The sequence below is a fragment of the Scyliorhinus torazame genome, chromosome 3 (assembly GCF_047496885.1).
Source record: "Scyliorhinus torazame isolate Kashiwa2021f chromosome 3, sScyTor2.1, whole genome shotgun sequence".
Taxonomy (NCBI): domain Eukaryota; kingdom Metazoa; phylum Chordata; class Chondrichthyes; order Carcharhiniformes; family Scyliorhinidae; genus Scyliorhinus; species Scyliorhinus torazame.
The window spans coordinates 142,412,737-142,436,397 of NC_092709.1; the positions used below are offsets into that span (position 1 = coordinate 142,412,737).

A 23,661-nucleotide genomic window follows, 5' to 3' on the forward strand; every position below is an offset into this window, starting at 1 on the left:
CATATTGAAATGGTTCCCACCTGAGAATTTGAAGCAGAGTCAGGCTCTCAGCAAAGCACTACCTTAGAGTCCTGTCCTATCACACCTCAGGCTGCAAAGAAATTATCAAAGGATATTTGGCCTTTTATTTTATATAATGAAATTAAACAGTAGAGCAGCTGGTCCACAGAGCCTGGTCCATCTTAGCCTTGTGTATCAACTTCTCAACTGCACAAAATCATCGAGGCGGCATTGTGGCACAGTGGTTAACACTGCTTCCTCACAGCGCCAGGGACCCGGGCTCAATTCCAACCTTGGGTAACTGTCTATGTGGAGTTTGTACATTCGCCCCATGTGTGTGCGTGGGTTTCCTCCAAGTGCTCCTGATTCCTCCCACAGTCCAAAAATCTGCAAGTTAGGTGAATTGGCCATGCTAAATGTTCCCTTAGTGTTCAAAGGTTAGGGGGGATTAAGGGTTTGCAGGGGCGTGGGCCTAGGTAAGGTGCTCTTTCAGAGAGCCGGTGCAAACTCAATTGGCCTCCTTCTGCACTGTAGGGATTCTGTTACCCACCCCATACCCCTATTCATTCATCCAGCCTCCTGGGGAAGGCACAAAACTCTGGGGGATTTTATAAGCCTATATATGTGCAAGCATCATGGTTGCCTTAAGTAATTTTAAAAAGCTGCTTTGTTAATGTCAGTTTTCTGCAGTGCCTTTGGCATGGTAAGTGAGGCAGATGTACTGGAAAGAAGAAAAGGCTCGGAATGGGGTGGATCTTTCGTTCCTGTTGGTAGTTGTGGAAAACCTATGCCATAAACCCACATATCTGTTCAGTCACCAAATTCAGGTTCTTAAGTGTTGCAAAACCATGGTGGACTCAACAGGCGACCATGTAAAATCTGATGTCATTTTGCAAAGCCAAATCTCAGCATGAATCCTTAATTTAAAACACCAAGGTATTTTTATTGCAGTACTAAGTCGGCCAGCCTTAAAATTATGTGATATATTTCTACTGAAACAAGCAGTTTCAATAATTATTGGTGCTTGGGTTGTACAGCAGTGAAGAGTCGGAGAATCGAAACCCATATAAGTGGATTCTGTTTAGAGGGACACAGAAAGAAGACCAGAAAACCAAACTAAAATGGGACACGTCACCACAACAGGATGAAGAAATTAAACAAATAACAAAGGAATTTTGTGACTGGGTTACCTCTCTGGTAAGTATAACAAATATATATGAAAAAGATAATTAATGTGAAGGATATTGTCGGCAAAGCTGTTTTGTTTTGATGCACTGATCTCTTGGATCAGCTGACTACTTCAAAAAAACTATTTTTGTTAAGTGTTGGTTGCTGCGACGTATTCCTGCTGACAGTGATATCCCCTTTGTTTTTTTTATAATAAACATTTTATTGAGGTATTTTTTGGTATTATAACAACAACACAATAAACAATGTACATGAAACTATAAACATAGTGCAAAGCCGTCTCCCTCCCTTACAGGTCCCACCTTTATTAACCCCCTACTCTAAACTAAACTAACCCCCCCCCACCCCGCCCTTCTGCTGACGATTAATTTTCTGCGAAGAAGTCGACGAACGGTTGCCACCTCTGGGCGAACCCTAACAGTGAACCTCTCAAGGCGAACTTGATTTTCTCCAAACAGAGAAAGCTAGCCATGTCCGATAGCCAGGTCTCCGACTTTGGGGGCTTTGAGTCCCTCCAAGCTAATAGTATCCGTCTCTGGGCTACCAGGGAAGCAAAGGCCATAACGTCTGCCTCTTTCTCCTCCCGGGTCTTGACACCCCGAAAATCGCCACCTCTGGACTCAGTGCCACCTTTGTTTTTAACACCGTGGACATGACATCTGCAAACCCCTGCCAAAATTCCCTAAGCTTCGGACATGCCCAGCACATGTGGACATGGTTCGCTGGTCCTCCCGCACATTTTGCATGTTTGTCTTCCACCCCAACGAATCTGCTCATCCAGGCCACTGTCATGTGAGATATCCCCTTTGTTATGTGAACCCTGCATACGTTTATAGAACATAGAACATTACAGCGCAGTACAGGCCCTTTGGCCCTCAATGTTGCGCCAACCTGTGAAACCACTCTAAAGCCCATCTACACTATTCCCTTATCGTCCATTTATCTGTCCAATTACCATTTGAATGCCCTTAGTGTTGGCGAGTCCACTACTGTTACAGGCAGGGCATTCCACGCCCTTACTACTCTTTGAGTAAAGAACCTACCTCTGACACCTGTCTTATATCTATCTCCCCTCAACTTAAAGCTATGTCCCCTCGTGCTAGACATCACCATCCGAGGAAGAAGGCTCTCACTGTCCACCCTATCCAATCCTCTGATCATCTTGTGTGCCTCAATTAAGTCACCTCTTAACCTTCTTCTCTCTAATGAAAACAGCCTCAAGTCCCTCAGCCTTTCCTCATAAGATCTTCCCTCCATACCAGGCAACATTCTGGTAAATCTCCTCTGCACCCTTTCCAATGCTTCCACATCCTTCCTATAATGCGGCGACCAGAATTGCACGCAATACTCCAAATGCAGCCGCACCAGAGTTTTGTACAGCTGCAACATGATATCATGGCTCCGAAACTCAATCCCTCTACCAATAAAAGCTAACACACCGTACGCCTTCTTAACAACCCTCTCAACCTGGGTGGCAACTTTCAGGGATCTATGTACATGGACACCGAGATCTCTCTGCTCATCCATACTGCCAAGAATCTTACCATTAGCCCAGTACTCTGTCTTCCTGTTATTCCTTCCAAAATGAATCACCTCACACTTTTCTGCATTAAACTCCATTTGCCACCTCTCAGCCCAGCGCTGCAGCTTATCTATGTCCCTCTGTAACTTGTAACATCCATCCGCACTGTCCACAACTCCACCGACTTTAGTGTCATCTGCAAATTTACTCACCCATCCTTCTACGCCCTCCTCCAGGTCATTTATAAAAATGACAAACAGCAGTGGCCCCAAAACAGATCCTTGTGGTACACCACTAGTAACTGGACTCCAGTCTGAACATTTCCCATCAACCACCACCCTTTGTCTTCTTCCAGCTAGCCAATCTCTGATCCAAACCGCTAAATCACCCTGAATCCCATGCCTCCGTATTTTCTGCAGTAGCCTAGCGTGGGGAACCTTATCAAACGCTTTACTGAAATCCATATACACCACATCAACTGCTTTACCCTCATCCACCTGTTTGGCCACCTTCTCAAAGAACTCAATAAGGTTTGTGAGGCACAACCTACCCTTCACAAAACCGTGTTGACTATCTCTAATCAAATTATTCCTTTCCAGATGATTATACATCCTATCTCTTATAAACCTTTCCAAGATTTTGCCCACAACAGAAGTAAGGCTCACTGGTCTATAGTTACCGGGGTTGTCTCTACTCCCCTTCTTGAACAAGGGGACAACATTTGCTATCCTCCAGTCTTCTGGCACTATTCCTGTAGACAAAGATGACTTAAAGATCAAAGCCAAAGGCTCAGCAATCTCCTCCCGAGCTTCCCAGAGAATCCTAGGATAAATCCCATCCGGCCCAGGGGACTTATCTATTTTCACACTTTCCAGAACTGCTAACACCTCCTCCTTATGAACCTCAAGCCCTTCTAGTCTAATAGCCTGAATCTCAGTATTCTCCTCGACAACATTGTCTTTTTCCTGTGTGAATACTGATGAAAAATATTCATTTAGCACCTCTACTATCTCCTCGGACTCCAAGCACAACTTCCCACTACTGTCCTTGACAGGCCCTACTCTTACCCTAGTCATTCGTTTATTCCTGACATTTCTATAGAAAGCTTTAGGGTTATCCTTGATCTTACCTGCCAAAGACTTCTCATGTCCCCTCCTGGCTCTTCTTAGCTCTCTCTTTAGGTCCTTCCTAGCTAACTTGTAACCCTCGAGCGCCCTAACTGAACCTTCATGTATCATCTTTACATAAGCCTCCTTTTTCCTCTTGACAAGTGTTTTGACTGCTTTAGTAAACCACGGTTCCCTTGCTCGACCACTTCCTTCCTGCCTGACTGGTACATACTGTTGCTCTTTTTAGCCTTAGTTTATTACCTCTAATACTGTCACCTTTGCTCACGAGTCGGCAGGTATCTTTCTGATACCGCCACGTGGTTCAAGTCCAAGTAATGATTAATAATGCAACACACCGCTTAGTAAGAATTAAATCAACGGTCATTTATTATATACAGCAATTAATACTTATACAATAATGCTACTTCTAGACTAATGCCTACAACTAACAGGCCAATACTTAACTTTAGGAATGGCCCACCAGGTCAGGGAAACGACTGGTCTTTCGAATTGGTCCTGAGCCCGCAGGATTCAAAGGCTGATAAAGGTCGATGGTTAGGAGTGTCTATCGGGTAGCGATTGCTGGAGTCAAACTTACGGTTTTCTTTATCGAAGGTTCTTGCGAAGGTTGCGAGCAGGAAGAGAAGGGTCGAGCTGAACTTGGCCCCTATTCTTATAGTCCCCAGGGGCTTCCCGCCTCTCGGGGTGGACCTTGACCCTGGTTCCAAGTGATTGGACTTGGTCCCAATCACTTGGTTCGATATGCTCCAATAATGGGGCGATTCCTTGATCGGGGGGTGGTCGCCCACCTTTCTTTGTGTCAGCCTCTCCTGGCGGCGAGAGGTCTGGAGTAGCTTTATGTTGCTAATGTGTAGCAATTGTTCCCGGGGATGGCTGCTTACTATGCAGATGGCTGGGTTGTTGTGGTGTTAATGGCTGCAGGTATCGATCTGTCTGGATTCCCCCAGAGGCGAATACACTGTTTTACCTGCAGCTGTCCGTTTGAGTCCTGTTGGCTGATTTTCCCATCAGCCTCTGCCGTTCGCCATTTTGGATCGGGGTTTGACCATTTTAATCGGGAATCAGCCATTTTATGTGGCTATATTCCCTCCTTGTAATCCTAATGCGAAGCATGAAGGATCACATAAACATTTTTTTCTTCCATTCCCTGACCAGGGGGGACACCTCCTACATGGCCACTGCTCTGACCCTAGCTATGCACAAACATTTTTCCTAAAAATCTAAGGGCGCTATGTCAGGCAGGGACATGCATTATAAAATAACAAACTCGGAACCTCTAATTTTACCTTATTACACTATACTCAATAAACATTGCATTATCCTATCTTCCTAAAACATACAACAAAATCACATCATTCCATAATCTTTCCTGGCTTGGCAGTCAAGCTCAGGATCATACAGTGTTTTTTTTTCATGAACAGTTTGTACATTCCTTTATTTACAGTCATAATGCAAGTGAATGCTCTTTATTATTTCATTCGCGGGGGTCGGGGGTCTGGTCGTAACCAAATATAGGGGATCTGATCCTATACACCGGGGTTCGAGCGCGGTAGGCTCTCCTTCGCCATTTTCGGAGGCGCATAGTCTGCACTACACAGCAGAGTATCGCCAACGCTAACAGTGCTTCGATTACGTAGGACAGGGAGTACCAGGTTATGAACTTGGCACACCAGGATAATGCAGAGTGGCTGGTGACTGGGCTCTCGGTACTGCGGGGCAGTGAAACATTAACGGCTGGGAGGTTTGAAGTCATGGGGTTCACGTTCCCGTGCAACCAAGTGTCCATAAAAAAAATGTTGAGCACGATGAAAGACGTCCTCATGGCTGCCCTCTTTCCTTTTCTTTCTTTTGGTCTTTGTTTTCTCCGGTCCTGGAGCTTCTGGAGTTCTGTAAAACAAGCATAGCATCTGTAACTACCTTGGTTTAATATCCGGTATGTTAGTGTGTCTGTCCTTTGGGGCCAATTATTCCCTTATAATTGGTCACTATGTGTGACTCCCTCATTTTTTTTTTCAAAACAAATTTTAGGACACGGCACACTTCCCAATCATGACCAGTGCTGATTTATCATCCAAATGTTCTAGGATGTAAATAGCATATGGCAGCAACCTAAAGGTTACCTAAATAAATAAAACTTTTTGAAAGGAAAATGTCGAATGAGGTGCGTATTGGCCGCAACGGGTAAGATTTGGATGGAGTCCCCGGGTAGGGCGGCTACCAATGCCGTATCTCCCCTACCCGAGCGTGTTTGACCAATGGGGGGTTCCCCAGGCAGGGCGGGTCTCACGCCGTTTCTCCACTGCCTGAGCAACCGACAAGAACGGGCAAAAATGTAGTCATCGTGGTGGGGTTGCTACAGTGATTCTATCCTTGAATCACAAGAGCAGCTACGATCGGGTGTCTGATACCCGAACAAGTATCAGCTGAAAAGCTAGTTCCTCTGAACAAGCGTGTGGTCTGTTGACCAGGTATCTGCAGATAAGTTGGTTCCGCTGAACAAGCGTCTGGAAAACAATTCTCCTGTTGGACGAACAACACTTAAACAAACGTACGAACAACATAAAACATTCTGCAGGTTCCATCAGGAAGGACAACACTTTTCCCAAGCATCTCCTTTGAATCATCATGTGGACACCTCAGTTCTCAGTTGCGAACAGGGTCGCAAAGGGGTTGGCGGTTTGGGAGTCAGACTCGAGGTCATCCCCTTCTCCCGGGTGCCAAACTCTGGAGTGGATTAGGGTGGAAAGGGCTGCTTGGTGTGAGTTGGGGTCGCTCTCGCCGTTGCGGACGAGTCTGCAGGAGTTGTCGCGGTACCAATGGATTGGGTCGAGTTGTGTGGGGACAAAGTCGGGGTCGTCCGTGTGGTTCGGTGGTCGGTGGTGGGATTTGTTGAGATAAGTGATCAGGAAGGGATCAGTTGGATCGGATTCGGAGTCGCTGGGTGTGGGTCCGGTTGCATGGGGATAGTAGAGAGGCGTGCTGTGGCCATCGTCCGAGTCACAGTCGCTGTCTCTGCTGCTGCAGTCTGTGGGCGTTCCGGGGCGGAGTGTATATTTTGGGGGTGGAGTCGAGGTCGAGTCCATGGCTGGGCTGGAGGTGGTGGGGGTTGGTCGGGTTACGTTGGCTGTGGGCGGGGTGTGATCTGCTGCGTCAGGCATGATGTGGTGTGTGTGGTTTGACTGTGTTCCATAAGCCTTTAACTGGTTTATATGAAACCACGCAGTCTTACCATTTGGGTATTTTATTTTGTACACTGATGGGCTTACTTTATCCGCAATGGAGTACGGACCCGAGTATTTTGGAGACAGGAATGTGCTGGGGTTATATACAGACAGCATCACTTGCTGTCCGATATCATACTCCGTTGCATGCACTGCCTTATCGAAACAAGCCTTGCTCTGTTTCGTTTTGGTGCCCAGTTTAACTGCGGCTACTAACTGAGCCGTTTTTACATTTGCCACTAATTGTTCCATGGCTTTCTCGTGGGTGAGGGCCGTTACTTCAGGGCTGGTCAGGTCTAAACCTAACCAGTATTCTTCTGTCCCTTTCATGGGGCGTCCGGTCATGAGAGTGTGTGGGGTGTAACCTGTGGAGGTGGAAACAGTGTTACGCAAAAACATCAGCGCAAAAGGGAGGACTGAATCCCAAGTGGTGTTGTTCTGCTGGACCATTTTTCTGAGGGTGGTTTTTAGGGTCCGATTCATGCGCTCCACGATACCACTCGACTGTGGGTGGTACGCTATGTGGAATTTTTGGGTGATTCCAAATATCGTGAGGACGTTCTGCATGACCCGTCCCGTAAAGTGAGAACCTTGGTCCGATTCAATACTGCGGGGGAGTCTCTATCTTGGAAAGATGTGGTGTGTTAGGATTTTGGCTGTGGTTTTCGCGGTGTTGGTGCGGGCTGGAAATGCTTCCACCCACTTGGTAAAGGTGTCTTAGACCACCAGAACATATTTATAGCCATTCCTGCAAGGGGCCAATGGACCTATAAAATCGATCTGGAGGTTAGTCCAGGGGCCGTTAACGGGTCGGGTGTGGCTGAGTTGGGCCTTTTTGGCATATCTATCAGGGTTGTTCTGCGCGCAGATAAGGCAATTCTCAATGTAATGGGATACATCTTCCTTGAGATTTGGCCACCAACAAAGCTGTTTGAGGTGGGCTGTGGTGGGATCGATTCCCTGGTGTCCATGACCATCATGGAATAAACAAATCATTTGGTTCCTATCCTGCTCAGGAACTACATAAAGGGTGTCCTTTAACACCACACCGTCATGTGTGGTTAGTGTATTTCTGAACCTCTCGTAGGAGGATGGAAACTTCCCTTTCACGATCTCAGTGAGAGCGCTATCCTGCTTCTGGGCCTCTACTAGATCCTCGATCCTAGTCTGCGTGACCTGAACTGCACTCACTGGCGCACTCACTGGCGCGCTTTCGGGGGGTTTCCAAAAGTACCCATGCCTGGATCCTGCTTTAGCCGGTGCGTCGGCTTTTACATTTCCAGGGGGGGGGGGAGGAACGATGGTGGCTGCGGACTTTTATGATGCCAAAAGTCCTGTTCTGGGCTTTCTCTAGAATATGGCGGAGTAATGGGGCTGAGGGGAGGGGTTTCCCGTCCGCGGAAACAAATCCTCTTGTTTCCCAGAGGGGCAGAAATTCAGTGAGGCTGTTGCAGACATAGAGGCTGTCTGAATATATGTCTGCTGGGCTGGGGAAGGAATCTGGGTGGTCTAATATGTACGCGATGGCCGCAGGCTCTGCTGCCTGCGCGCCTAAGAGTCCCAGGAGTTTTAATGCTATTTCCTCGAGGGCGCGTCCCTGCGCGTCCTCAACATAAATCCCGCAACCTGTTATGCGCTGTCCATCTAAGACTGTGGAAGATCCATCCACATAGATCCTAATGGGTTCACACGTGTCCGAGTGAGGGGGGCTCTGAGATGAATCTGCTATTTTTCTGTGGGGTGTTCTTGCTATATTGTATTGTGGAGTGGAGAGATGATTTCACACTCATGGGGGGTTCCGGGGTACTGCAAATTGTCCGCTAAGTAGGTGTGTGTCTTTGTCCGTTTTACTGTGATGTCCCGTCCCTGCAAGAGAAGGGTCCATCTAGCCGCGCGTATTTGGCTGACGGTACTGTCCTTAAGTCGTCCGTCCAGTAAAAGTTGGGTGGAGCTGTGTTCGGTCAAAATGGTGATGGGGTTCAGTCCGGTAATGTAGGAAAATTACTGGACTGCCCAGAAAACTGCTAGCAGGTGCCTCTCACAGGCTGAAAATCCCTGCTCCACAGCATCTAAAAGTCGGGAGGCGTAAGCTACGGGTCTTAACTGGTCGTGCCGTTCCTGGAGGAGCACGGCTGAAAGGGTGCGGTCTGTGGTCGCTACCTCAATTGCGTAAGGGGAAAGCGGGTCTGGAACTTGTAGTGCGGGGGCGGCTATGAGCGCCTGTTTTAACGATCCCACAGCATCCGTATGCTGCGGAAGCCAATCCCAGGGGGCTCCTTTCTTTAGGAGGTCCGAGAGGGGTGCTGCCTTGCTGGCGAAACCGTCAATGTGGTTTCGACAGTAGCCAACCAGTCCTAAAAACGACCGGAGGGCTGAAATGTTCTGGGGAAGGGGCAATTTAGCGATCAAGTCAATTCTTTTATGCTCGATCTCGCGTTTGCCGTGTGTGATAATTGTACCCAAATATACCACATTTTCTTCCAATATCTGGGCCTTTTTGGGGTTGACTTTACATCCAAAGGAATGTAACAATTCCAGGAGTTCGGACAGAAGCTCAATGTGCTCTTCCTTAGTGTCTGTCTGCAGTAGTAGATCATCTACATACTGTACCAGACATTCGGGGCGAGAACATTTCGCTAGTCCATTCGCCAGCTGTCGGTGGAAAATGGAGGGGGAGTTGTGGGAGCCTTGTGGCAGGCATGTCCACGTGTATTTCTGCGCTTTGAAGGTGAAGGCAAATTTGTACTGGCACGCCTTTGCCAATGGAATGGACCAGAATCCATTACTGACGTCCAAAACCGTGAAATTGAGTCCCTGTCTGAGCATGGTCTCAGGACTTGTTGCTACGGTGGGAGTTGCTGCGGGGGTGACTTTATTGAGTTCCCGATAATCAATGGTTAGGCACCATGATCAATGGTTAGGCGCCATGATCCGTCAGGCTTTCTTACTGGCCAAATTGGGGCATTATTAGTAGAGGCTACTGATCTTAGTACGCCCTGCTCTAATAAGCTCGTGATTACTTTTGAGATTTCTCCCTCTGCTTCTAGGGGAAATCCGTACTGTTTCTAGGGTCAGGTCCTGTTATTTGCACGGAGCCCGTCATCCGTCCACAGTCGTGCTTGTGGGTCGCGAATGCTGCCCTGTTCTTTTGCAGGACTGCCCTAACCTGCTTGTCCGTGCTAAGTGTGGTGGGGTTGAACCAAAACTCGCCCACTGCGCTAATTTTGTTCATATAGTCCCCTATGGTGAGCGTTGCGGGGGCTCTAGCGGATTTCGCCATCTTCCAGACACACTGGTTGACTGGATCGAAGGATAGGTGGTGGGAATTCATAAAATCAATCCCCAGGATGTGTTCTGCTGTGTGGGGCAGGTCTACTAAAACTACGGGGTGTTTTGTGGTTATAGTTCCGATTTGGATGGATACAGGGGCTGTGATGTGTCCCTGCTGTGAGTGGCCTGTAAAACCGCTGAGGGTGATAGTGGCTGTAGTGGGCCACGTGTCCTTTTGAAAAAGGGTGGAGGAATTTATGGTGGTGCGGGACCCTCCTGTGTCCCAAAGAAACTCGATAGGCTGTCACTGAATCGTTGCTGCGACTACGGGTCGTTCTGACCTATCCCAAAGGGTGTCGCAGACCCAACTGGGGGAGCCCGTACACCGTCAGTCTGTTTCAGTCAAGTCTGTCTGATCCAAACGGGCGCTAACGCTATGGATGGGCTCAGCCTTTTTCTTATTCAGAGTGCCTGTTTGTTGGGCTCTCTGTGGCTTTTTGGGGCCATTGCACTCTTTTGCAAAATGTCCCAACTGTCCGCAGTTGTAACATTCTTGTGATTTGGCTGGGGGGCTGTTCTTTCCCTCATTTACCCAGGCGGGGTTGTGAGGAGTGGTTCTTACTGCCTGTATGTCTGCGGTGGCTTGCTTTTCCACGGTGGATTTAGCGGCGGGTTTATTCTGAACAGACTGCTCCCAAACGCGGGACAATCTTTTAACCACCCACTTCTTGTTATGGGCCTCTTCTGAGGGATCATAACTATTACAGGCATTCTGTCCTGCATCTGTGGCATGGGAGATAAGGGTGCGGGTCCATTTGGCCATATTGTCTGGGGACAATAAGGTCTACGTTTCCAAAAACGGCTTCGAAGTGAATCCACAGGCGTCCTGCAAATGCTGTGGGGTGCTCAGACTTCTTCTGCCTACACTTATTTAGGCCATCTACGGGGTCACCCCGGTTATACCTGATCGCATCCAGGATCGCGGTATGCATTTCTGCAAGGGTGCCTCCTCCTACGTTCTGTGGGTCGGGAAGGGCTGCTGCTACTGATGGATCCAAACTTAGAACCATGAGTTTTACCTGCTCGTTCTCCTCCAGGCCGTACATGGTCGCCTGATGTTTGACGGTGGCAAAGAAATGGTGGGGGTCTGAAGCGGGGAGGAACGGTGAGATTTTTGCACACGCGTCCCGTAATTGGGTCACTGTTAGGGGGGTGGAATATAGAAATTCCGCCTCGTCCGATGTGGCTGTGCGGTGGGTTGTTACAGGGTTCATGGGAGCCTGAACTTCCTGCTGTGTGGGGGGTGGGGGTGCTTTTCTCCTTTGGGGCTTTCCCTGCGCACATGTTCCCTGAACATATCTCTGTGCGGTTTCCTGTAATTCTTCCCAATCAGGGCCGTCTTCTTGGTCTAGCTTTTCCCCAAAGGTTTCTTGAAATCCTTTTTGGACAGAAAGCAGTGATTGCAGGTCTGCAATTTGCTTCCGGCACTTTGCATGGTCTATGGTGCTCTGCCTTTGTTCTGTAGTTGCAGCGTGGAGCGCTCTCAAGGCTGCCTTGAGATCACTACATTGTTTTTGTAGCATCTCCACCTGCTTCTCTGTTTCTTTCTTTACCAGGGCTGCACGCTGCGTGTCCTGATAAGTCTTTTCATACTGGGACTGGAAACTACTCAAATGCGCCAGACAAGACTGGTGACCCCGTTTGGCGTCAGACACCTCTCCGTCCTTTGCTGCTAATTTCCTCCTTAATTCCAGATTCTCTTTCTCCACCTCGCATACATCGACTTTACTCATACGATGTATGCCCTCTACTTCTTTGCGGAGCATCTTTTTTTTTTAAATAATATTTTATTGAAAATTTTTGGTCAACCAACACAGTACATTGTGCATCCTTTACACAACATTATAACAATACAGATAATAATGACCTTTTTTATTTAAACAAGAACAAAAGAAAACAACAACAAATAAATAAATATTAAATAACAAAAATAAAAACTAGCCCTAATTGGCAACTGCCTTGTCTCAGGCCACACCCCCCCCCCCCCCCCCCCCCCCCCCCCCACACCCCAAGTTCTGGGCTGCTGCTGCTGCCTTCTTTGTTCTCCCCTATCTATCTTTCCGCAAGATATTCGACGAACGGTTGCCACCGCCTTGTAAACCCTTGAGCCGACCCCCTTAGGACGAACTTAATCCGCTCTAACTTTATGAACCCCGCCATATCATTTATCCAGGTCTCCACCCCCGGGGGCTTGGCTTCTTTCCACATTAGCAATATTCTGCGCCGGGCTACTAGGGACGCAAAGGCCAAAACATCGGCCTCTTTCGCCTCCTGCACTCCCGGCTCTTGTGCAACCCCAAATATAGCCAACCCCCAGCTTGGTTCGACCTGGACTCCTACTACTTTCGAAAGCACCTTTGTCACCCCCATCCAAAACCCCTGTAGTGCCGGGCATGACCAAAACATATGGGTATGATTCGCTGGGCTTCTCGAGCACCTCGCACACCTATCCTCCACCCCAAAAAATTTACTGAGCCGTGTTCCAGTCATATGTGCCCTGTGTAATACCTTAAACTGAATCAGGCTTAGCCTGGCGCACGAGGACGACGAGTTTACCCTGTTTAGGGCATCTGCCCACATCCCCTCCTCAATCTCCTCCCCTAGCTCTTCTTCCCATTTCCCTTTTAGTTCGTCCATCATAGTCTCCCCTTCGTCTCTCAATTCCCTATATATATCCGACACCTTACCGTCCCCCACCCATTTCTTTGAGATGACTCTGTCCTGCACCTCTTGTGTCGGGAGCTGCGGGAATTCCCTCACCTGCTGCCTCGCAAAAGCCCTCAATTGCATGTACCTGAATGCATTCCCTTGGGGCAACCCATATTTCTCGGTCAGCGCTCCCAGACTCGCAAACTTCCCATCCACAAATAGATCTTTCAATTGCGTTATACCTGCTCTTTGCCACATTCCATATCCCCCATCCATTCCCCCCGGGGCAAACCTATGGTTGTTTCTTATCGGGGACCCCCCCAGTGCTCCGGTCTTTCCCCTATGTCGTCTCCACTGTCCCCAAATCTTCAGTGTAGCTACCACCACCGGACTCGTGGTATAGTTCCTTGGTGAGAACGGCAATGGGGCTGTCACCATAGCCTGCAGGCTGGTCCCCCTACAGGACGCCCTCTCTAATCTCTTCCACGCCGCTCCTTCCTCCTCTCCCATCCACTTACTCACCATTGAAATATTAGCGGCCCAATAATACTCACTTAGGCTCGGTAGTGCCAGCCCCCCCCTATCCCTACTACGCTGTAAGAATCCCTTCCTCACTCTCGGAGTCTTCCCGGCCCAAACAAAACCCATAATACTCTTTTCTATCCTTTTGAAAAAAGCCTTCGTGATCACCACCGGGAGACACTGAAACACAAAAAGGAATCTCGGGAGGACCACCATCTTAACTGCCTGCACCCTCCCTGCCATTGACAATGCTACCATGTCCCATCTCTTGAAATCTTCCTCCATCTGTTCCACCAACCGCGTCAAATTTAGCCTGTGCAATGTGCCCCAATTCTTAGCTATCTGGATCCCCAGGTAACGAAAGTCTCTTGTTACCTTCCTCAACGGTAGGTCTTCTATTTCTCTACTCTGCTCCCCTGGATGCACCACAAACAGCTCACTCTTTCCCATGTTCAATTTATACCCTGAAAAATCCCCAAACTCCCCAAGTATCCGCATTATTTCTGGCATCCCCTCCGCTGGATCCGCCACATATAGTAGCAGATCATCCGCGTATAAAGATACCCGGTGTTCTTCTCCTCCCCTAAGTATTCCCCTCCATCCCTTGGAACCTCTCAGCGCTATCGCCAGGGGCTCAATCGCCAGTGCAAACAGTAATGGGGACAGAGGACATCCCTGCCTTGTCCCTCTGTGGAGCCGAAAATATGCCGATCCCCGTCCATTCGTGACCACACTCGCCACTGGGGCCCTATACAACAGCTGCACCCATCTAACATACCCCTCTCCGAACCCAAATCTCCTCAACACCTCCCACAGATAATCCCACTCCACTCTATCAAATGCTTTCTCGGCATCCATCGCCACTACTATCTCCGTTTCACCCTCTGGTGGGGCCATCATCATTACGCCTAACAACCTCCGTATGTTCGTGTTCAGCTGTCTCCCCTTCACAAACCCAGTTTGGTCTTCATGAACCACCCCCGGGACACATTCCTCTATTCTCATTGCCATTACCTTGGCCAAGACCTTGGCATCTACATTGAGGAGGGAGATTGGTCTGTAGGACCCGCATTGTAGCGGATCCTTTTCCTTCTTTAAAAGAAGCGATATCGTTGCTTCTGACATAGTCGGGGGCAGTTGTCCCCTTTCCTTTGCCTCGTTGAAGGTCCTCGTCAGTAGCGGGGCGAGCAAGTCCAAATATTTTCTGTAAAATTCAACTGGGAATCCGTCCGGTCCCGGGGCCTTTCCCGTCTGCATGTTCCTAATTCCTTTCACCACTTCTTCTACCGTGATCTGTGCTCCCAATCCCATCCTTTCCTGCTCTTCCACCTTGGGAATTTCCAGCCGATCCAAAAACTCCATCATTCTCTCCCTCCCATCCGGGGGTTGAGCTTCATACAATTTTTTATAAAATGTCTTGAACACTTCATTCACTCTCTCCGCTCCCCGCTCCGTCTCTCCATCTTCGTCTCTCACCCCCCCTATTTCCCTCGCTGCTCCCCTTTTCCTCAATTGGTGTGCCAGCAATCTGCTCGCCTTCTCTCCATATTCATACTGTACACCCTGCGCCTTCCTCCATTGTGCCTCTGCAGTGCCTGTGGTCAGCAAGTCAAATTCCACATGCAGCCTTTGCCTTTCCCTATACAGTCCCTCCTCCGGTGCTTCCGCATACTGTCTGTCCACCCTCAAAAGTTCTTGCAACAACCTCTCCCGTTCCTTACTCTCCTGCTTCCCTTTATGTGTCCTTATTGATATCAGCTCCCCCCTAACCACCGCCTTCAACGCCTCCCAGACCACTCCCACCTGAACCTCCCCATTGTCATTGAGTTCCAAGTACTTTTCAATGCATCCCCTCACCCTTAAGCACACCCCCTCATCCGCCATTAGTCCCATATCCATTCTCCAGGGTGGACGCCCTCTTGTTTCCTCCCCTATCTCCAAGTCTACCCAGTGTGGGGCATGATCCGAAATGGCTATAGCCGTATATTCCGTTCCCCTCACCCTCGGGATCAATGCCCTACCCAACACAAAAAAGTCTATGCGTGAATAGACTTTATGGACATAGGAGAAAAACGAGAACTCCTTACTCCTAGGTCTACTGAATCTCCACGGGTCCACCCCTCCCATCTGCTCCATAAAATCCTTAAGCACCTTGGCTGCTGCCGGCCTCCTACCAGTCCTGGACTTCGACCTATCCAGCCTTGGTTCCAACACCGTGTTAAAGTCTCCCCCCATTATCAGCTTTCCGGTCTCTAGGTCTGGGATGCGTCCTAGCATTCGCCTCATAAAATTGGCATCGTCCCAATTCGGGGCATACACGTTTACCAACACCACCATCTCTCCCTGTAATTTGCCACTCACCATCACGTATCTGCCCCCGTTATCCGCCACTATAGTCTTTGCCTCGAACATTACCCGCTTCCCCACTAATATAGCCACCCCCCTGTATTTCGCATCCAGCCCCGAATGGAACACCTGCCCTACCCATCCTTTGCGCAACCTAACCTGATCTATCAGTTTCAGGTGCGTTTCCTGTAACATGACCACATCTGCTTTAAGTTTCTTAGGTGTGCGAGTACTCGTGCCCTCTTTATCGGCCCGTTAAGTCCCCTCACGTTCCACGTGATCAGCCGAGTTGGGGGGCTTCCCCCCCCCCCCCCCTTGCCGGTTAGCCATCATCTTTTTCCAGCTTCTCGCCCAGTTCCCACGCGGCTGTATTTCTCCCAGACGGTGCCCCCCCGCCCATCCTTTCCCGCACCCACTCCCCCCTTTCCCCAGCAGCAGCAACCCAGTAATTCCCCCCTCCCCCCCCCCCCCCCCCGCTAGACCCCCCGCTAGCGTAATTACTCCCCCCATGTTGCTCCCAGAAGTCAGCAAACTCTGGCTGACCTCGGCTTCCCCCCGTGATCACGGCTCGCCCCGTGCGGTGCCCCCTCCTTCCTGCTTCTCTCTTCCCGCCATAATTATCATAGCGCGGGAACCAAGCCCGCGCCTCTCCCTCGGCCCCGCCTCCCATGGCCAACGCCCCATCTCCTCTCCCTCCCCACCTCCCCCCATCACCACCTGTGGGAGAAAGAAAAGTTACCATACCGCAGGATTAATCATACAATACAATCCCTCTTCGCCCCCCCCCCCCCCACTCGTCCCACCACTTTGTCCAAACGTTCATTTTCGTAGTCCAATCATTCCAATTTTTCTTCTACAATAAAAGTCCACGCTTCATCCGCCGTCTCAAAGTAGTGGTGCCTCCCTTGATATGTGACCCACAGTCTTGCCGGTTGCAGCATTCCAAACTTTATCTTTTTTTTGTGAAGTACCGCTTTGGCCCGATTAAAGCTCGCCCTCCTTCTCGCCACCTCCGCACTCCAATCTTGATAGACGCGGATCACCGCGTTCTCCCATTTACTACACCGAGTTTTCTTCGCCCATCTAAGGACCATTTCTCTATCCTTAAAACGGAGAAATCTCACCACTATGGCTCTGGGAGCTTCTCCTGCTCTCGGTCCTCGCACCATAACTCGGTATGCTCCCTCCACCTCCAACGGACCCGTCGGGGCCTCCACTCCCATTAACGAGTGCAGCATCGTGCTCACATATGCCCCGACGTCCGCCCCCTCCACACCTTCAGGAAGGCCAAGAATCCTCAAGTTGTTCCTCCTTGCGTTATTTTCCAGTGCCTCCAACCTCTCCACAGATCGTTTCTGGTGTGCCTCCTGTATCTCCGACTTCACCACCAGGCCCTGTATATCGTTTTCATTCTCAGCTGCTTTCGCCTTCACGACCCGAAGCTCCTGCTCCTGGGTCTTTTGTTCCTCTTTCAGCCCTTCAATCGCCTGTAATATCGGGGCCAACAGCTCTTTCTTCATTTCCTTTTTTATCTCCTCCACGCAGCGTTTCAAAAACTCTTGTTGTTCAGGGCCCCATATGAAACTGCCACCTTCCGACGCCATCTTGGTTTCTGCTTGCCTTCCTTGCCGTTGTTCCAAAGGATCCGCTGCAATCCGGCCACTTTCCTCTCCTTTTTCCATCCGTGTCCAGGGGGAACACCCTTCTGGTTTACCGCACGGTGTTTTCAGCCGTTAAAATTGCCGTTGGGGCTCCTATCAAGAGCCCAAAAGTCCGTTTCACAGGGAGCTGCCGAAACGTGCGACTCAGCTGGTCATCGCCGCACCCGGAAGTCACCTTTGCGGAGCATCTTGACGACCTCCTCTGTGCCTCGCAATTGTGCCAGACAGGACACAATTGCCATCGGCTTGCGCGCTTTTGCTAAGCTCTTTTTATGGATCTCACTCAGGTTCTCCCACCAAGTATGCCCGATACTTCCGGGACCTGATTCGTCATTATTGCAGAAATCATTCCAAATGGGCCATCCTTTGCCCTTGAGGTATTTCTGAATTTCCTCTTCCCAAATGGGACACTGTCCCACCCTACTGCTGCTGGTCGCTGCGACCGCAAATTCCTCGGGGTTCATGAGGCGCTGCATTGCCTGCATGGCCATCTCTCCTATCTGCTTGCTTTGTTTAAATTTGGAACAGGGGGCTAAGGTGGTGTCGTAGATGCGGGTACGGCTTTCGTAAATTTCCGAAAATACAGACTTCCGACAGTTTTGACGCAACAAAAATCTATCTGTTTTACCTTATAGCCCTGTTAGTTACGCATGCATACACACACTTCCGAATTTTGACTATTAATCAGAACTGCTTGAACACTTGTGGGTTTTTTTTTGTTTCCAATTGGATTCTAATTCAACGTTTCTTGGGTTCTCCCGGAGTGGTTTTCCACTTCTAGATCGGGTCCCGGCGGAGTCGCCAAAATGTTGCTCTTTTTAGCCTTAGTTTATTACCTCTAATTCTGTCACCTTTGCTCACGAGTCGCCAGGTATCTTTCTGATACCGCCACGTGGTTCAAGTCCAAGTAATGATTAATAATGCAACACACCGCTTAGTAAGAATTAAATCAACGGTCATTTATTATATACAGCAATTGATACTTATACAATAATGCTACTTCTAGACTAATACCGACAACTAACAGGCCAATACTTAACTTTAGGAATGGCCCACCAGATCAGGGAAACGACTGGTTTTTCGAATTGGTCCTGAGCCTGCAGGATTCAAAGGCTGATAAAGGTCGATGGTTAGGAGTGTCTATCGGGTAGCGATTGCTGGAGTCAAACTTATGGTTTTCTTTATCGAAGGTTCTTGCGAAGGTTGCGAGCAGGAAGAGAAGGGTCGAGCTGAACTTGGCCCCTATTCTTATAGTCCCCAGGGGCTTCCCGCCTCTCGGGGCGGACCTTGACCTTGGTTCCAAGTGATTGGACTTGGTCCCAATCACTTGGTTCGATATGCTCCAATAATGGGGCGATTCCTTGATCGGGGGGTGGTCGCCCACCTTTCTTTGTGTCAGCCTCTCCTGGCGCTGAGAGGTCTGGAGTAGCTTTATGTTGCTAATGTGTAGCAATTGTTCCCGGGGTGACAAAATATAAATTTCTTTACCCGTCAGTCTGGCCTCAATAAAAGTCTAGATGGATTTGCAGGTACAGCATTAGTTATTTTATTTGGCTTGCAAGCCTGACTCAGTTCACAGCAAGTACAAAGCACATCTTGCTTCGTACACCTCCGGAATCAAGTGAGTCTGTAGAACAAAGGGATCTCTACTACTCACACAACTGGCATCAAGTTTCACATACACGATTCCCATAGGTCATCCTATACCCCTCCTGACCTATCCATACACTCTAATTGGCTCACTTCCAATCCCTTCCTCTGGCCCCTATTACCCAGCATCCTTTTCTCCTCCTTTGGTGGTCACACCTCCTCCTTGCTTTGCCATGCGGTCTGAAATCCTTTGTCTGTGAACTCACCAGAATGAGACTGGCCTATCTCTACATTACAGTAACTAATATCTCTAAAGTAACTATTTTATATCACATTCGTCAGGGGATGGCTGCTTACTATGCAGATGGCTGGGTTGTTGTGATGTTAATGGCTGCAGGTATCGATCTGTCTGGATTCCCCAAGAGGCGAATACACTGTTTTACCTGCAGCTGTCCGTTTGAGTCCTGTTGGCTGATTTTCCCATCAGCCTCTGCCGTTCGCCATTTTGGATCGGGGTTTGACCATTTTAATCGGGAATCAGCCATTTTACGTGGCTACAATACTTATCAAGGACACGCAGTAGCTGTTCCTTGAACAAGCGCCACATTTCCATTGTGCCCATCCCCTGAAGTTTTCCTCTCCATCCGATGCATCCTAAGTCTTGCCTCATCGCATCTTAATTGCCTTTCCACCAGATTTAACTCTTGCCCTACGGTATATACCTATCCCTTTGCATCACTAAAGTAAACGTAATCGAATTGTGGTCACTATCAGCAAAGTGCTCACCTACCTCCAAATCTAACACCTGTCCTGGTTCATTACCCAGTACCAAATCCAATATGGCCTCGCCTCTCATTGGCCTATCTACATACTGTGTCAGGAAACCCTCCTGCACACATTGGACAAAAATGGACCCATCTAAAGTACTCTAACTATAGCCACACTACCAGAAGGATGTGGAGGCTTTAGAGGGGGTGCAGAAGAGATTTACCAGAATGTTGCCTGGTATGGAGGGCAATAGCTATGAGGAGCGGTTGAATAAACTCTGTTTGTTCTCACTGGAACGAAGGAGGTTGAGGGGCGACCTGATAGAGGTCTACAAAATTATGAGGGGCATAGACAGAGTGGATAGTCAGAGGCTTTTCCCCGGGGTAGAGGGGTCAATTACTACGGGGCATAGGTTTAAGGTGAGAGGGGCAAGGTTTAGAGTAGATGTACGAGGCAAGTTTTTTACACAGAGGGTAGTGGGTGCCTGGAACTCGCTACCGGAGGAGGTGGTGGAAGCAGGGACGATAGTGACATTTAAGGGGCATCTTGACAAATACATGAATAGGATGGGAATAGAGGGATACGGACCCAGGAAGTGTAGAAGATTGTAGTTTAGTCGGGCAGCATGGTCTGCACGGGCTTGGAGGGCCGAAGGGCCTGTTCCTGTGCTGTACATTTCTTTGTTCTTTTCTTCTTATAGCGTTTCCAGTCAATATTTGGGAAGTTAAAGTCCGCCATAATAACTACCCTGTTGCTTTCGCTCCTATCCAGAATCATCTTTGCAATCCTTTCCTCTACATCTCTGGAACTTTTCAGAGGCCTATAGAAAACCCCAAATAGGGTTACCTCTCCTTTCCTGTTTCTAACCTCAGCCCATACTACCTCAGTAGACGAGTCCTCAACAAATGTCCTTTCTGCCACCGTAATACTGTCCTTGACTAACAATGCCACCCCTCCGCCTCTTTTACCACCTTCCCTGAGCTTACTGAAATATCTAAACCCCGGCACCGGCAACAACCATTCCTGTCCCTGCTCTATCCATGTCTCCGAAATGGCCACAACATCGAAGTCCCAGGTACCGACCCATGCCGCAAGTTCACCCACCTTATTCCGGATACTCCTGGCATTGAAGAAGACACACTTTAAACCACCTTCCTGCCTGCCGGTACACTCCTGCAACTTTGAAACCTTACTCATGACCTCACTACTCTCAACCTCCTGTATACTGGAGCTATAATTCAGGTTCCCTAGCCCCTGCTGAACTAGTTTAAACCCTCCCGAAGAGCATTAGCAAATTTCCCCCCCAGGATATTGGTACCCCTCTGGTCCAGGTGTAGACTATCCCGTTTGTAGAGATCCGACCGGCCCCAGAATGAGCCCCAATTATCCATAAATCTGAAATCCTCCCTCCTGCACCATCCCTGTAGCCACGTGTTCAACTCCTCTCTCTCCCTATTCCTCATCTCGCTATCACGTGGCACGGGTAATAACCCAGAGATAATAACTCTGTTTGTCCTAGATCTAAGTTTCCACCCTAGCTCCCTGAATTCCTGCCTTACATCCCTATCCCTTTTCCTACCTATGTCGTTGGTACCTATGTGGACCACGACTTGGGGCTGCTCCCCCTCCCCCTTAAGGATCCCGAAAACACGATCCGAGACATCACGCACCCTGGCACCTGGGAGGCAACACACCAACTGCGAGTCTCTCTCGTTCCCACAGAATCTCCTATCTATCCCCCTAACTATGGAGTCTCCAATGACTAATGCTCTACTCCTCTACCCCCTTCCCTTCTGAGCAACAGGGACAGACTCTGTGCCAGAGACCCGTACCCCATGGCTTACCCCTGGTAAGTCCCCCCCCCCCAACAGTATCCAAAGCGGTATACTTGTTACTAAGGGGAAGTAACAAGTATAGAAGACACAATACATTCAAAGGATGATTACAACACCAGAAGAATTGTAAGCAAAACTACAATCATAAAAGACAATAAGAAAGAAAAAAACATCAACTTTCACAGCATGTATAGGGCGGCACGTGACGCTGAGGACCCGGGTTCGAATCCCGGCCCTGGGTCACTATCCGTGTGGAGTTTGCACATTTTCCCCGTCTCTGCGTGGGTTTCACCCCCACAAGCCAAAATTGTGCAGGTTAAGTGGATTGGCCACGCTAAATTGCCCCATAATTGGAAAAAGAATAATTGGGTACTCTAAATTTAAAAAAAAACTTTCACAGCATGTCCAATGGGTGTTGCATTTGAAAAAGTACTTATTCAATGTTGCATTCTTCATACCAAAATCTGGGAATCCAGCAAGTCACAAAGAAGAAATTATAAACAGATGATTCATGCTGATTCACCACAAATGAGCATATTCTTGCATATAAAGAATTAGGGATTCAAAATTGTAATTTAGTACTGTTCTATGTAAAAGATCTTTGCAGGTAATTAAGTCTAGAAGCCCAGACGGAGCAACTGGAGAGAGGGATAATCACAGGTTAAAGAGGTGTCTCCGTCTGGACCTGTAGACTTAATTACCTGCAAAGACTTGCAATTAAAGTATCGCATTGCATCTTTGACTTTGCCTATATATATGTTTCTGGAACCCACCTCTTCATTCATCTGAGGAAGGAGCAGTGCTCTGAAAGCTAGTGATTCGAAACAAACCCGTTGGACTTTAATCCTGGTGTTGTAAGACTTCTTACTGTGCTCACCCCAGTCCAACACCGACATCTCCACATCCTGTCTTAAAGAGACATGCACCTCAATCCACCACAATAGGTTTGCAGTCGATTTTAACAACAGATCTCTGGAAATATTCCTGAAGCACATTCAAATATTATTCCCTTATTCATGACAACGCATCTTGCATTCCAGGCAGATATTTGGGGCAAATCATACATCCTAGATTTGTGTCTATGTGGTAGTGAATATAACCTAATTATCCAATATAGCTAACCATATAATAATTGATCTCTCTGAAATCAATGGAAAATAACACACTGAGAGTGTTAATGATTCAGGCTGGGAACAACTCATTGAAATGTATTCTGAAATAAATTTAGTTGGAATCATTCGCAGAATAAGAACTGTAATAGACTGCTTGGGGAACAAAATTCCTCTGGTCATTTTCCACACCACGCCACAACATTGGTGGAAATGCAGTTGCCTATGTTAGATTTCTGCCAACTTACCACCATGTTAATTATGCCAGTGAAGCAGGAGAAACCACAAGAAAATTCATCCTCTTGATTTCTTACTAGTACTCCAAAATATTCCAAAGTAATTAAAGCCCTGCAATTCCCACATTGTGACAGTGGCTACACTTCCAAAGTAAATCATGGCTGCAAAGTGCCTTGGGACAGTCTGAGGTAATGAAAGCCACTTTATAAATAAATAATTTGTTTCTCATCTGGGAGCCCTGCTGTTTGGTCCATATTCGAATAACATTAAAATAAATTTAGAGTACCCAATTATTTCTTTTTTAATTAAGGGGCAATTTAGTGTGGTCAATTCACCTAACCTGCACATCTTTTTGGGTTGTGGGGGTGAAGCCCACGCAGGCACGGGGAGAATGTGCAAATTCCACACAGACAGTGACCCAGGGCCGGGATCAAACCCGGGTCCTCAGCGCCGTTGGCAGCAGTGCTAACCACTGAGCCACCATGCCGCCCCGAATAACATTTCTGATGGTGATCATCCAATCTGTCTCGTACTGTAAAACTCAACCTTGAAA

The 23,661-nt window shown here is 48.4% G+C and overlaps 1 protein-coding gene across 2 annotated transcripts in view; it reads left to right on the forward strand.

Annotated features, from left to right (window-relative positions):
* LOC140408720 (protein FAM47E) overlaps positions 1 to 23,661 on the forward strand; it is a 72,781-nt gene that overhangs the window by 6,182 nt on the left and 42,938 nt on the right. The window contains exon 4 of one of the 2 annotated variants that reach the window (XM_072496321.1): positions 1,041 to 1,197. In XM_072496321.1, the coding sequence (XP_072352422.1) occupies positions 1,041 to 1,197 (157 nt within the window). Of the gene's footprint in view, positions 1 to 1,037; positions 1,198 to 23,661 lie in introns of both variants that reach the window. The other variant, XM_072496320.1, reaches the window with a different exon arrangement.